The sequence below is a fragment of the Meriones unguiculatus genome, chromosome 18, assembly GCF_030254825.1.
Source record: "Meriones unguiculatus strain TT.TT164.6M chromosome 18, Bangor_MerUng_6.1, whole genome shotgun sequence".
Lineage (NCBI taxonomy): Eukaryota > Metazoa > Chordata > Mammalia > Rodentia > Muridae > Meriones > Meriones unguiculatus.
The window spans coordinates 31,514,255-31,530,720 of NC_083365.1; the positions used below are offsets into that span (position 1 = coordinate 31,514,255).

At 38.3% G+C, this 16,466-nt stretch overlaps 1 protein-coding gene across 2 annotated transcripts in view; it reads left to right on the forward strand.

Annotated features, from left to right (window-relative positions):
* Positions 1–15,368, forward strand: part of Bbox1 (gamma-butyrobetaine hydroxylase 1) — a 60,241-nt gene extending 44,873 nt beyond the window's left edge. For both annotated transcript variants that reach the window (XM_060372240.1, XM_060372239.1), the window contains 4 exons: positions 4,289–4,394; positions 9,790–9,986; positions 12,216–12,382; positions 14,842–15,368. In XM_060372240.1, the coding sequence (XP_060228223.1) occupies positions 4,289–4,394; positions 9,790–9,986; positions 12,216–12,382; positions 14,842–15,002 (631 nt within the window). In that variant the 3' untranslated portion in view covers positions 15,003–15,368. The remainder of the gene's footprint in view (positions 1–4,288; positions 4,395–9,789; positions 9,987–12,215; positions 12,383–14,841) is intronic.
* Positions 15,369–16,466: the final 1,098 nt, after the last annotated feature.

Genomic DNA, 16,466 nt, shown 5'->3' on the forward strand with positions numbered 1-16,466 from the left:
GAGAAAGGGTAACCCTCCTTCATTGCTGTTGGGAACGTAAACTTCTACAACCACTTTGGAAATCAATCTAGCACTTCCTCAGAAAATTAGAAATAGTGCTAACTCAGGATCCAACTATACCACTCCTAGGCATATATCTAAAAGATGCTCAAGTGCACAACAAGGACATTTGTTCAACCATGTTCATAGCAGATTTATTCATAATAGCCAGAAGCTGGAAATAACCCAGATGTCCATCAATGGAGGAATGGACACAGAAATTGTGGTACATTTACACAGTGGAATACTACTCAACCATTAAAAACAAAGAAATCATGAAATTTGCAGGCAAATGGTGAGATCTAGAAAAGATTATGCTGAGTGAGGTATCCCAGAAGCAGAAAGACACACATGGTATATGCTCACTTATAAGTGGATATTAAACATATAATATAGGATAAACACACTAAAATCTGTACACCTAAAGAAACTGAACAAGAAGGAGGACCCTGGGTAAGATGATCAATCCTCACTCAGAAAGGCAAACTGGATGGACATAGGAAGAGGGAGAAAACAGGAAACGACAGGAGCCTACCACAGAGGGCCTCTGGAAGACTACCCAGCAGGGTATCAAAGCAGATGATGAGACTCATAGCCAAACTTGGGGCAGAGTGCAGGGAATCTTATGAAAAAGGGGGAAATAGAAAGACCTGGAGGGGATAGGGGCTTCACAAAGAGAGCAACAGAACCAAGAAATCTGGGCCCAGGGGTCTTTTCTGAGACTGATACTCCAACCAAGGACCATGCATGGAGATAACCTAGAACCCCAGCACAGATATAGCCTATGGCAGCTCAGTGTCCAAATGGGTTCCTAGTAAGGGGAACAGGGACTATCTCTGATATGCACTCAGTGGCTGGTTCCTTGATCACCTCCCCTTAATGGGGGAGCAACCTTACCAGGCCATAGAGGAAGACAATGCAGTCAGTCCTGATGAGACTTGATAGGGTAGGGTCAGATGGAAGGCGACGAGGCCCTCCCCAATCAGCGGATTTGGAGAAGGGCATGGAAAGAAATGAGAGAGGGAGGGTAGGATTGGGAGGGAATAAGAGAAGGGGCTACAGCTGGGATACAAAGTGTGTAAATGGTAATTACTATTTAAAAATTAAGTGTTTCCCTGCCATTTGATGTTCCTCTATTGTGAAGTCTCTGTAAAAAAAATTAAAGAAAATCTCTCACAGGATTAGTAATGTTGGGCAGCTATGGTACAGGAAGATGTATGAGTTTATATTTATATTATCTTTATATTCATTAAAATGAATGAATACAATGAACTCTAAAAAAACGGATAGAAAAGAGATGAATAAAATATCTAATAAAATGCAACAAGGAGGTAAAAATCACACAACTAAAATATGAAACATCCCAGAAATATATTGTTTTAAATTAATAAAAGAATGTTTTGTGTTCATCTTAAAATATGTAATATCAGTAAGATTTTAATTCTACCTCACCCAGTCTTCAAAGTCAATGAAATCTTCACCAAAATTACCCTTCTTTTTTTATAAATGGAAAAAAAACTTTATATGAAATCTCAAAGGAGCTACAAGTAGATAAAACTAATTTGTAATCATCCCTGTGAGGTGTTACTGGCATAAGGGTAGACAAAAAAAGCAGAGAAATTGTTGAGTCCATAAATAAAATTATTCTTCATGGCCAAGTGACTCTAAGCAGAGATATTAAGGACATTCAAGTATGAATTAACTTTGTCTTCAGTGAATGGTGCTGGAACAACTGAGCATGCATTGGCAAGTAAATGAAGTTAGGTCTTTAACTCGGACCCTATACAAAATATTAACTGAAACAGATCAAGAGCTAAAAAGTAAGCTGCAAATCAAAAAATTAATCTATAAATCGATATAATCCGTGTTAGAAGAGAACACACAGGTAAATTTGAATGATCACGGCTTGAGTAATGGGTTTGTAGCTATTATACCCAAGTATGGCTAACAAAGAAAAGTTGGATAAGTTGGGTTTCACAAAAATTAAAAACTCATGAGAATCCAAAGACAGTCATTCATGTGGGGCTGGAGAGATGGCTCAGCAGTTAAGTATAATGGCTGCTCTTGCCAAGGACCAAATTCAGTTCCCAGCACTCACATTGAGAGGTTCTCAATCACCTGTAGCTCCAGTTCTATGCTGTTACTCAGTAACTGTACCAGGGAACCTAATGGCCTCTTTTGGCCCTGGAGGAACTGCGTACCTATGGTGCTCATACTCAGGAATGCAGACATAAACATAATAAAAACAAATCTTCTTCAAAGTTAAATGAAAATGAAAAAAAGCCCATAGAATACATGAAAGATTTTACAAATGAGATTTATGACAATAGCCTGTTATCCTAGGCTATTATATAATATTGTATTTATTATATAACATATAACTATTACTATTCAACAACAAAAAATATAACTCAATCTAAAAACAAGGGATTTGTGTAGCTAATTCTACAAAGGCACATAAATACCCAGCAAGTATATCATGAAGTGTTCATTGAAATTAGTCATCAAGAAAATACAAATCAAAACCATAATAACACAACATTAAGTGGGTAAGCTATAATAACAATGTTTCAAAAATCAGGCACAATAAAGTGTAGGTGTGTGTGTGTGAGGAGCTTGAAAATCCTAAACATTGCTAGTTGGAATTAAAACAGATTATAACATCTGTTATAGAAAATAGGTTGGCCATTCCTCAAACAGTATAACAAAGAACACTTATGTGACCTTCCATGTACTCTTATAAATATATTTTAAAAATTAGAAACAGGTGCTCAAGTAAGTACATGTACACACAGGTCCAAACCAGCGATACTTGTAATAACCAAAAAGTAGAAACAGCCCAAATGGACAAACTAATGAAAAATAGATAAGCACACGGAGTTCTCAACGTACAAGCAGTGCAGAATTCGGTCACCCAGCAGAACACAATGGAATGTTATCAGCTATGAAGGGAAGGGAAGTGATAACACATGCTTTAATAGCATGAATGAATCTTGAAAATATTTCACAGAGTGTAAAAGGTCAGGAACAAAAAGACAAATTATATGCAATCTCATCTGTAGTGAATGTTCAAAATAGGGAAACACATAAAGACAGAAAGCAGATCAGTGGTCCTCAAGGATCTCGGAGAGTAGAGAAGGAGAAGAAACTATACACTAGATAAAAAGAAAAACAAAAACTTTAAACTGTTACATTTCTATTATTGTGATAAAACACCATGACCCAAGCAACTAAGAGACAAGAGGTTTATCTGGGCTTACAATTACAGAGGGACAATAATTCATGGTGGCAACATCAGTAGGCATGGTGGCAAAAGCATGAAGGTGAGAGCTTGCATCTTCTACTTCAAGCATAGATCAGAGAGAGAGAAAAAAACTGCTAGCAGAGTAAGGCCTTAGGCTCTCAAAGTAATATATATCCTTCAATGAAGCCATTCCTCTGAAACCTCCCAAAACAGCACCACCAACTGGGGACCAAGTGTTCTGGTATCTGTGCCTATGAGGGACATTCTCATTCAAACCACTATAAGATTTTAGCGAAGTATGACCAAATGTTTGTAGACTAGCTATACTCAGAGTTATTGCTATCATTTAAAAACTGACACTAACTTGTGAGGGAAAAGAGGCAGTCTCTGACACGAACTCAGTTGCCTGCTCTTTGATCACTTCTCTCTGCTGGAAGTGCACAGAGGAAGCAGATCCAGGCAGTCCTGATGAGACCTGATAGGCTAGGGTCAGACAGGAGGGGAGGAGGACTTCCCCTATCAGCAGACTGTGGGAGAGATATAGGGGAGGGAGAAGGAGGGGGGTGTGAGTGGAAGAAGATGAGGGAGGGGCATACAACGGAGATACAAAGTGAATAAATTGTAAAGAATTTTAAAAAAAAATTTAAAAAACCAAAAAAAATCATCATTTTATATTGTATGTGTTTCTTGTAGTAAATCAAATGGGTTCAGCTTTTAAAAACCAGCTCATAATCCCATATACACCTCTCTACCAACCCTGTAAGAGAGGCTAGCATGTGAGTTATTCTTTTTTGCCTTGACAGGAGAAATGCCGAAATGCCAGTTCTTAAAGAGCCACTTCAGAGAAGGAAAGGTTAAACTCCCTTTTCTAGCTCTTAAGTCGTTATGTTAATTATTTCATAAAATGGAAAGTTTCCATTTCCCCTCGCATAGCAAATGCATTGTAACACGTTTCCTCTGGCTTACTGTCAGCCTTTTCAAACACGTGTTTCTTGTATTTTGCAGACATACTTGGCAAGTGCAGGACAAGATTGATGCCAACAATGTGGCTTACACAACTGGAAAGCTCAGTTTCCACACTGACTACCCAGCCCTCCACCATCCACCTGGGGTAAGGTGAGCTTCAACACATTTTCCACGAGCAAGACCAAAGAAGAGCACTCTGAATGAGGTTGTCTACCTCACCGCTGGCTATGTCTCACATACACCTTTCCTTTCTGAAACACAATCCGAACTCACAAACATCTCACGCCTAACTTCTGCACATTCCTCATTTTTTACAGGGGAAAGGACATTTTCGCTCATCTTTAAAAAAAAAAAAAAAATCGGTTCCTTGTCTCTTCTTGGAAATAACCACTGGAGCGTTTTGCATGGCCAAGAACGATTTTAAGACAGCCATATGTCTTGAGATGTCTCTCTCTCATGTATAACCTCAACGAAAGTTAAAGGAGAATGAAACGTGGAAAATACAATGTGTAGTCACACGTCACACATCCATCATTTGTATCAGCAAACGAATTGGGAGCCTGCCAAATTAGGGGTTTTGGAGATGGTTCGATTGATAAAAGCGTCTGCCGCACAAGCGTCAGGACCTGTGCTCAGATGCCTGTCCTCCTGGTAGAAAGGTGTGGTGTGCCACTACGCCTGTAATCCCAGATCTGGGGAGGCAGAGAGGAGCTCTCTGGGACGTGTGAGCGAGCCGGCTAGTGCAGCCGATGGATAAGCTTCACATTCAGCGAGAAACCTTGTCCCTAAAATAAGGTGGAGAGTAACTGAGGAAGTGTTGAGCTGCAGCTTATACGCACGCACGCTCACACACACACATACACACACACACACACACACACACACACATCACTTTTAATAGTTTGAAAGAAGCACAATTAGACAAAGACTGCTTGCTTGACTTCCTGCTCCAGCCTCTTCATGCACACACATGGGCGTGTGCACACCTTCACGACTCCCATGCATGCATCACACGCTCACACATATGGTTGAGCTGATGGGGAGTGCATGTTTGAAATTAAGAGCTTAACAAAATACTACCAGGGGATGTGGACCAATCAATAGTAAGAATGGTGACCAGCACACATGAGGCCATTACTATTATTAAAGAGCTAGATACTCCACACATGTGTTTTTACTATTCGGGCTGCGCTCAGCTAGGCGGTTATTGTTTTCAGTCATCTGGCTCTTGTCAGCTGCTAAGTTGGCTAGGAAACAGCTCACTTCAGATGGCGCTAAGATTGTTTGCCTCGGCTCCTCCTCGTCTATTATCTTCTAACAGGCTAGCCTAGGCTTTCTCACATGGCAACTGGCAACATTTTCAGCTGAGCGAGCCAAAGCACACATGAGTTCTTTGGACCTAGCAGGAACCAGCCTGAGGCCTCTTCAGTGATGTTTTGTCTAAGCAATTAGTGAGGCTAACCCAGACTGAGGGGAGAAGAAAGTGGACTGCTCACAGGAAAAGCTGGACGAACGCGTTGTAAAGAGGTTTCGGCATAAAGAACAGATGAACCCCACCCTTACTCGAAGCTCTCCTATTCCACCCACAAGACTCCTTGCCAAAAAAGACGCATCGTGCATAGCAGTTTTACCCAGGAGAATCCTGACTGGACACTTTCTCTCCCGATCTTTACCAATCGTCATTTTTCTAAACCAAATACATTTTCACAAAATCATTTTCTTAAACCAAAAAGCAGATGGTCAGGAGACTAAAGAGCGTATAGCCCTCAGATTTTAGCTAAGGTGAACTGAACCGAAACAACAGCATACAAATCTGTATCTTTGGAAGGAGATTTTAAAAGTCTGGCAATTCTTGAGTTAATTAAGAATGAATGGGCCAAAATCAAAATGAATTCTTTTTGGCCATCATCTTAACTTAACGGAACGTGTGTTCCCTGTGGCCTGGTTCTTACCCATTGCTCTTGCCAGAATTAAGACTGCTAAGCTAGTCCACTATTTGGCTTCCCAGGCTTTAAATTATTATATTGACTGTAAATGGCCACATGGCTTCTCTGAACCAAATGATGACAGAGGAATGACTCCTCTGAGCACCTTTTTGGGTAGGAGCTGGAGCAGGAGAGGTGCAGTGAGGCTTGTTCTGAATGAGGTTCAGAGACTTCAACGCATCCTGTCAGCTAACCAGTGCGTGGAGACACTGAACGTAGAACAACTTAAAGGATAAAGCCGGAGAACTAAAAGTCGGACTTGAACTTGTAGGTTGTATTTTGCTCTTTCTGAATTTAAGTTTGTTTCTAAGTTAAAACTGAAATTCTAAGAAAAGAACTGATTAAATGGTTTTCCTAATAGCCCTAAAACATAATAATAGAGTGCTCGGCGTCTTCTCAGTATTGTATGCTTTCTCAGAGTTTTCGGTTCTTTAACAATCAATCTTAGGAGTCCTTTAAGGTGGACACACTTAATCATGCCTTGCCGTGTTGGCCAGGGGCACGAAGCATAATGCTTTTCTAGGATGATCACTAATGGATGAGGAAGCTGGACCTGAACCTCCATCTTTGCCTAGATGTTTAACCACATTACTAACCTCCATACTATGGATTTACTTGTAGACGTGGTCATATTTTACAAGCTCTTCAAAGACAGTAACTGAATTTTTTACTTCCTTATATATCAAAATCTGAAACATCTTCTGTATAACTGAGACACAATAGATCTGTTCTAGAGAAGCCCTGAAGCACAGCAAAGCAAAAGAGGCATCCGGAGCCAATGGCTTTCCATAGTTTTTACATAATGAATTCCTGACATGTTTTCATTGTAGCAGATAAACATATCTTCTGTGTTATTGTAAAACTTCCATTTTAAATTTACAAAGAATTTTTTAATACCAAAGCTTGATCTTTTCTGTAACAAACAGAAAAGGTAAATGTTCTTTTCAGTATATTTGAAATGATCTGGAAAATGAGTTTCCTAGTGAGGGCTCAGCTTGATCAAGCTGAGGAGACACATCTTAAATGACACACAGATGTGGCTTTATTCACTTCTTTCTCTGGGCCAAAAGTCACATGTTTCCATAAGGAAATATTTAGAAAGAATTTTTTTTTTATTCTGATGATTTATGTGAAATAAAATTGGGTTTCATACATGACAGGAGTGTATTTAGATTTTGGATTAATGGTGAAAACGTCAGACTCCACAACCTATTTCCTTTTATAAGATTGTGTAAAATACAACTACACAAAAGGAGATATTATTTGGCCTAGTCATATGTGAAAGATATGAACTGGCCTTTTGAAAACTAACGTTTGAATCCGTGGGTCCATTTTGAGAAAATCCAAAATAATTTAACTGAAATCATTCTCCTGAGGACAAACACATTCTCCTGTGTTCTTGTTGTCTCTTTTGGAGCTCGTAGACCTGCCCCTAACTATGGCTATTTCTACGTCATGTTGCCTGATCTCTCCCTGACCTGCTGAGACAAGTTTTCTAAAAATGACTTGCTCAGTGTATGCACATATTTTTCGAGGTTACAATGTGCCTCCATTTGAAGATTTGATCATTGCTAGTTAGTTTGGGTTATCTTCCAACACTGGGAAATAGAAATTGATTTATTACACACATATATACATAAACAACTAAGACTGTATTTCTAAGATTGCTAGGAGATTGCTGAAAGGAGAGGGGCTTTCTGTGTTTTGGATTTGCGGCATACATGCCAAAGTCTGAATACCATCTTTATCACATGTTAACTGAATTTTATTATGTTCTTTGACATCTCTGCATTTCAGTCTCTCCAGCTGCAAAATGATAAGTTTATCAAATTTTAATTACCGTTATAAAAAGTAATGTATAAGAAACAATTAGCATTTGAGAACAAGTTGTGTACAAAATCATTTAAAAATGAAAAACAAACAAACCAGTGGCTCAGTGGATAAAACTCCTGCCAGGCCTGTGTGAGAACCACAGTATGAATCCCCACATCCAGCCCTGCAATTGCAGCACTAATAAAACACACCCAGATCCCCTGACCAACTGACTTTATGAGCTAGCCTTTTTGGTGAGCTCTGGGTTCAACTCAGAACCCCTGCCTCAATAAATAGCGTAATACAATGGAGGGAAACTCTCCATGCCAGCTTCAGGCCTTTATACACATGTACACATGTTCACACACACACATTTACCCACATGCATGCAAACACACACACACATACACACATAAAACACGCGCACACAGCCACATACATACGTGCAAAAAAGAAAATGGAATACAATTTTAAATTAAATACTTTAGTTATGATAACTATATTTCAAGCATACAGTGGTCATGTGATTACTGTATTACACAACAAACGACATGCTCATCACTGCAGAACGTCTTGGGGGCCACTATTCTAGACCATCTATGAGGAAAAAAAAAAAAAAAAACAAGCTAAATGAATACTTTTCTCACTAACACTGATATTCACCCAAGTATGAATATTTGGTCACATTTTCTTCTTTCATTCTATAAGAACAATGGCCTAAAAAGTATTAGACTCAGTAAAAGTGAAGTTTCCCAAAAGAATGTCATTGGTTCCTTCAAGCAGATAACCAGGCTCTACATTAGATACTCAGAATCACCCAACCTAAACTGACCTACCCAAAGGAGACGTGAAAATCAATTAAAAACTCGATTCACACACACACATAAAGAAAAATGTTTTTAACTTTTCTGCTTTGCTTCTCAAATTGTAATATATTCACCATACTTTCCTTAAAACAGTAAAATTAATACTTTCCTCATTCGGTTTACTGTTTCCAGTGTTTCTGGTGTTTGCCCATTCTCCCATAGTCCCGCCCTACTTCATTTCTTTACGTCTTCAAGTCTGAACTGTCTCGTTAGAGTTGCAAGGAGTGCAAGGAGCTACGGCCTGGCCTGTGCCCATCTTAAAATCAGTGCATCTCTGCAATACCGCTTGGTGGATATATTATTCTTCGGTTCAGGCCATGTTATCTCCAGAGTCAATGACCCTTATGCACAACAGAAAGTACAAGAATCCTTCTTCTAACAATGTAGAGAGTTGGTGACAAAACCCCAATTACCCTTCCAGCCTAGCCTTCCTCCCATTATAATGTCCTGCTGCAGCCAAGCTTTTTTATTGTCCAGTAAACTAAGACCTATCAGCACAGTAACCTATTTGCATTCTCGTTATAGTTCATCTAACCCATCTTATTAACAATCCTTGACCCTGTTTGAACCTGTTTTTGCTGTTGGCTTCCCTACCTGCGGCAGCCTGTTATGCTCCCTGTCCTCAGCTGGTGTGATCTGTGCCTTACCAGTGAACATTATTCTTACGCCCACGTCTTCAAAGCCAGCACGCTTGAGCTATAATGCATCATTATAAGCAACCTTTCATCCCTAACCCCCTCAATACTGATACAAGAGAACAGATTTTTTTTTACGTTGGTTGATTTTTAATTTGTATCTTTTGAATATTTAACATACTGATTTTTAAAAAGTGAGTGGGTGCCTTTGTCTTGAACTGTTTCTTCTTTTCTCCTGACAGGTTCAGCTGCTGCACTGCCTAAAGCAAACAGTCACAGGAGGTGATACTGAAATCGTAGATGGGTTTAATGTGTGCCGAAAGCTCAAGGAAAAGAACCCTCAAGCCTTCCACATTCTGTCCTCCACCTTTGTGGATTTTACAGACATTGGAGTGGATTACTGTGATTTCTCTGTGCAATCTAAGCACAAGATCATAGAGTGAGTGGTCTGACAAATTCCCTGTAGTTGAAACAATTGGCCTAAGGTTTAAACAGCAGAAAGCTGTCATTTAGTCCAAAGCTTTGGTTTAATAAGTTGCTAGTAGAAAAAAAAAACAATATTTTTTTTTCATTTAAAAAAGTTACCAAATGACATAAAATTTGCTCCCAATCAATGTCAGATTTTTTTTTAGTAACTAAGAATTCATACATAGTTCATTTTTAAGTATCATTCTGCCTCATAATAGCCAATGTGATTATAGCTGTTAGAACTTTTGCAGCTGGAAGTGAAAGAATACAACTGAAAATAGATTGATCCAGAATTTAAATCCTGCCAAGCAGAAGTTGCTGCTTTTTCCTTCTTAGCTTTGTCATCTTATTTTGGCCTAACTTTCAAAGATACTTCTCAGAAAGTTTTTCATCATCTCTCCAAGTTTTTCATCATACTTCATGCTAGCAAAGATAGCACTTGTTTTTCAAAAACTGTGGCACAGCTGGATAACACCCTACTCAGTCATGTCTACGCCTGTCCATTAGACTTTCACCATGATGACCAAACCAAAGGTTGCAGAGTGCTACTTGACCGTAGCCGGATCCCATGTGCATCTCTGGAGCCGAATATGTCTCCTTTTAGCCCCATGCACTGAGAATGAAACATACCTCAGAAAGTGCTAAGTCAGTGGAAATCATACTGATGTCCTACATAGACTATTTTATGGTACCCCCTTTTTTTTTAACTTCAGTGTGAGTACATGATGAAGAACATCTCACTTTTCTTGATTGTGATGGTCCTTTGTCTTAATTAGGATACTTTCTTTTTTATTTTTTATGTCAATTAGCTTCTCTCTCACCCTGTCTCTGTCTCTTTCTCTCTCCCCATATGTATGTATGTATTTATGTATGTATGTATGTATGTATGTACCTGTGTATAGCTGTGTATATATAAATGTTCATGTGAAGGCTTGATTATCTTCCTCAATTGTTCTTCATCTTCTTTGAGACAGAATCTCTCAATGAACCTCACATTTATGCAGCAAGCACTTTACCAATTGAGCTATCCACCCTATTTTTTTCTTTAAAATAATTATTCGTGTGTGTGTGTGTGTGTGTGTGTGTGTGTGTGTGTGTGTGTGGTTTTCGATACAGGGTTTCTCTCTCCTGGAACTTATTCTATAGACCAGGCTGCCCTCAAACTCAGAGATCTGCCTGCCTCTGCCTCCCAAGTGCTGGGATTAAAGGCATGAACCACCATGTCTGGCTTCTTTAACAGTATTTAATTATTTTTCTTTTAGCATAAAATGATACAGATTTAACTTTTCATTTGAGAATTGCCTTGCATTGTGTTTTTAGGATGTCATGCGTTTAATCATATATCAGTTAAAATTAGAAAGGGTTAAACTTTAGACTCAATCTGTATTATTTCAGAAGAGATAGCCAAATAGCACAAAAACAAAGTTGTTTCATAGATAACAAAACTCTAGGCTGACCTACATATACATAGACTTCATCTCTTCAGTCAGCAAGTATTTATTGGAACCAAAGTACTGCTTAGTGTTTGGGATACATCATTGGGAAAAACACAGGACTCCTCCCTCCTAGAGCTTAGATTTAATAGAGTAGGATGTTTAAATTTCTCAGCCAAATTATAATGAATGTTTAAAACGGACATTGCATGCTCTCGAGGCAAGGGAAAGCAGAGTTGGTGACAAAGGGAATCTGTAGCTCTACAGACTTGCTAAGGATGAAACTTGCATTGTCAGCTTCCCTGACTGAGATTGCAGCAAGCTGCTGTTTCTGGAGAGGTTGGGGAAATCCATAGAAAAGACAGGTTTCAGGAATAAATTTTATTTAAAAGTAAATCTAAGTTGCTTCCTGGTAATGGTGAGATGAGAAATTTTCTCCTTTGGAGATATGATATTTCTATACGACTCATGTTGTGTTCACTCCTGACACCCTCACACTTCATCCTCTGAGAAGCATGTACCACTGTGCCTAGAAGCTCAAGAATCTTAGTTATAATTTGATGCTGAATTCAAATACTACTTTTTAAAGATGCTATTTGGGATTTTAGCTTGCTATAAACAGGTACAGTGTGTATAATGTGTACATGTATCTAAACCACATCAACCCATCATGTTTAATTTTTATGTCTTAATGTATGCTGCATTTCAGACATAGCTTCCAAGAGAAATTAACCCTTTTGGATATTGATTTTTGCCTCTTAAAACAGGCTGGATGATAAAGGCCAAGTGGTTCGCATCAATTTCAACAATGCCACCAGAGATACGGTCTTCGATGTACCCATTGAAAGAGTTCAACCTTTCTATGCTGCCCTGAAAGAGTTTGTTGACCTCATGAACAGCAAAGAATACAAGTACACCTTTAAGATGAATCCAGGTGAGTGTGGTAAAATGACATTCAGACTATTACTCCAACGAACTATTAATTTGTATCAGACTCCTGACACCTCCACTTCCAGGCTGTTGACTGCCCAGACTTGAAAACAGTCTTTTTTGAGAGCTCTTTTGGAAATCCTATCACATGAAATTTAAGAGCTTCTCATCTAAGAATACTTCAAAGAGAGGCCAGATGAAGTTTCTGTGTAATGCTAAGACTATTTTACCTTTTCTGTCCCGATAGCCACCTTCCTAATAAGATTTTTTTTAACTCTTCTTTTGTCACCTGTGTGAATTTCTTTATTTTTATTAACAAAAGCCACCATGAGCTGGATGCAATGGCACAAGACATTATGGCACAATGGCACAAGGGAGACAGAGGCAGGCACATTGCTGTGAGTTTGAGGGCAGCCTGGTATACAAAGCAAGTCCAGGACTGACATGGCTACATGGCTACCCGGTAAAACCCTGTCACAAGAAAACAAACAAACAATAGAAAGCCACCATGCCTCAAATCTAAGAAATAATATCATCTTCCCTTACACCAAATGCTGTATTATATTAAAGCATTCTGAGCACAAACTAGATTCTAAGAAATGGTATAGAAATTACAACATTAACATAGCCAAAGTCCTAAAAAGGCATTACTTCTCTCTCAAGACAGAGAAAAGCATAGAGGTTACAAAAGACATTTATTTTAAATTCTTCTAGCTTGCTTAACAAAATTATCTTTGCAACTCCACTCCAAATTACATGAGTAATATGCATATGTATTATGGAATGGTTAAACTGAGTTAATTAATAATGTACATTATTTTACATATATATCGGTTTTCATAAAAAAAACCCCACATAAGATCTACCTTTTTAGTGACTACAGCCCATCCTTATTGATTATAGTCACCATGCTTAACAATGCATCTCAACACAAAGATTTGCGTGTTATTTGCAATAAAAGGCATAATTTCTCTTTGCTGTTAGTTTGGCCAATTTGAACATTCTTTAAAATTGTTTCATTTTTAAATTCTTACTTTTTTAACGTGTTGAGTTTTTTGCCTGGATGAATTTCTGTGCACTACACAAATATGATGCCAACAAAGTCCAGAACATGACATCAGATTCCCAGGGAAGTGAAGCTATAGACAGTTGTGAGCCACAATGTGAGTGCTGGATATTGAACAATTATCTTTGCAACTCCACTCCAAATTACATGAGTAATATGCATATGTATTATGGAATGGTTAAATTGCAAAGGATCCTCTGAAAGGTCGATTATCTTAATTTCTGTGCCAGCTCTCCAGTCCCTGAACTGCCTCTCCCTCTCTTCATCCTCTTCCCTTCCTGCCATATCATAAAACCCCATCTTTAGCTCCTGAGCTAGGCTTCAGCAATATTCCTACATCATTCTCCTAGGGAAATGGTACTACAGGCACACACACACACATTACACCTAATTGAGTTGTATTTAGAAATTTTCTTTGACATAGTAAAGTCCTATAAATAGAACTAGATAACTCCATAAAGCCTTTGGCATGTGGCCAAAGCAGATTTATTTTAGGAGCGACACCATATAAAACAGAAGCACCATGGGAAAATATACACAAAAAAAATAATAGGAGTTGTAATCCAAGCCTCACTGTTTCATGGAAGAGTAGCTTTGGGTTAAATGCCTCAATTTGAGTCTTCTTATATATGAAGAGATGAAATGCTCTCTTTTCAGTATTTCATTTTTAAAAGCGTATGTAAAATATGAAGAATATAGAATATGAGCCAAAATTTTTACTGTCCTTATAGTTAATTGAAGCTCTTGGAACAAAATGCCAATTATTTTTAAGTTTTCAATAGAACATAAAGTCTTTACACAGAGAAAATCCTTTTATGTAGTCATGTCCATGAAAGCTCATCAAGCCATGAAGTTTAAATGTGATAGTGTGTATGGGGAGCCTTTGCTTATGGTTGTATACCCACAGATGACCCTAGCAAGTTCCAGGTTATAGTTTCAACCCAATAGTCACAAAGATGACCTTGGTAAAACGAAAGGGGTCACAAAAAATCAAAGGTCAAGCACAATTTAGGAAAGGGACTGAATGTCACAGGAGTAGACAGTGGTAGGGATGAGAAAGAATTATGAGAAAGCGGAGGGAGAGGGAAGTTAGAATGCATTGTCTACTAGTAAAAAAAAAAGTAAATGTGCAGTTTCTGTTTGCAAAAGAAAACATGCTGTTTCCTAGTGTGGACTGAGTAGTTGTGATATCTCGCATATTGCATTTTCTTGTAATCTGCATTTTTAATGAATACAGTTCATTCTTATTAACCACGGTCACTATGTTGTACAACAGATGCAAACATGGGGGTTGTGTTATTTGCAACAAAGCACCTTTTCTATCTTGTCAATAATAATTCTTACCTTTGTAAATCTATTAGATACATATTATTCATGACAAAAATTCTCCTAACTAGGTGATGTGATTACCTTTGACAACTGGCGCTTGCTTCATGGTCGCCGTAGCTATGAGGCAGGAACTGAGATAACTCGCCATCTGGAAGGAGCTTATGCTGACTGGGATGTAGTGATGTCAAGGCTACGCATTCTTCGACAGAGAGTCAAGAACGGAAACTGAATCTCCTGGCCTTAAATTGTAGTGCAAGTCCAGTGGCTGAATGTTGATATCTAAAGCCTGGTTATTCTCCTATCCTGACCAGCAACATTTACATATTAATGTCTTTAAAGCTGAACAGGTAACTTTTCTCATCATAATATTCTTTCCTGCAATCACATTGAATGTCAGCTTGTTAGATGTCCTGATAGAGGGCTGGCTTAAGGCGTCATTCTGCGGCACGTGTGCTCTGACTTCCCTTGCTTTCGCGAGTGTCACCAGAATACCTTTAGTTTTGTATCAAACAAATCTCTCTTATTAATAAAACTTTTCTATACATAAATAAATATTAAAATAAAGCTTGTGCTTCCCGTAAAAGGTTTTAAAACATGTTCCTGCTCAGTTGCCTACATGGTCTCATTTTTCGTGACTGCATTCGTTAAGCATGCTTGGAAAATCTTTGCATTTTCAAAGATATTTTTTCTTCCATATTGCAGAATTCTGTTGCTCTTGCTTACAGAGACCTCACTCACTTGATAATCCCAACATTGCCTGACATACTTAAATCAAAACGGTAAGCCCAAGTATTAAAGCCCAAATTAAAAGAAGAATTTTGTCTCCCTAAATTTGTTTTGGCTAAAGAAATGCCCCCATAGACTGACAGCATTGCAGTTATCACCTAAAGATGGATCATTTTTCCTCATTCTTGGCCTTCAACTCATGTGAAAGATGTAGGCAACCTATTTGAGTGAATGAGATGTCTGCTTACCTCTGGACAGCCTTACCTGCCTGTTTCATCTTCCCACGTGGCCATTACCCTAGGGAGGGGACCCAGGTGTCATAGCATAGCACAAAACTGTAGTCTGTTGAGCCTACTGTATCAGTGAGATAAAGGAGCTTTGTGATTCTAATTTGCTGAGATTCTGGTAGTACTCATGTATTTCATTTTGTAGATGTTTGAATCTGTGTGAACTTTCTGTTCTAGAAATCTTTTTTAACATTAATTAATTTTTAGTTAGCATACAAAGCAGAGGTTTTTGTGGAAGCAAGATCATCTTAATACATATACGTATTTCCATATTCATTTCTCTCAATATGCCTCCTCTCCCATCTTGATGTTTAAGGTTTTCTTAGTACTTTATTGAATAAGAATGGAAAGAGTGAGCACCTTGACTTCATTTCTGATTTTAGAGCAAAATCTCTGTCTTGCTCTATTTAGTATGTTGTCAGTTATAGTTTTGTCATATCTAGCGTTTAATATGTGAGGGTATGTTTCTTCTGTTATAGTTTCTTCAAACCTTTTATTATAAGATAATACATAGGATTTTTCTGAGTCTATTAAGACCATGTGATTCCTACCATGGCTTACTTGTGTGCTGTACTAACATCTATCTCTTTATGTGTGTATTAAAGTCACTCTGTATCCCCACAACAAAACCAACTTTGTCTGAATGCATAATCTTTTTTTAAAAGTTCTTAAATTCCTGA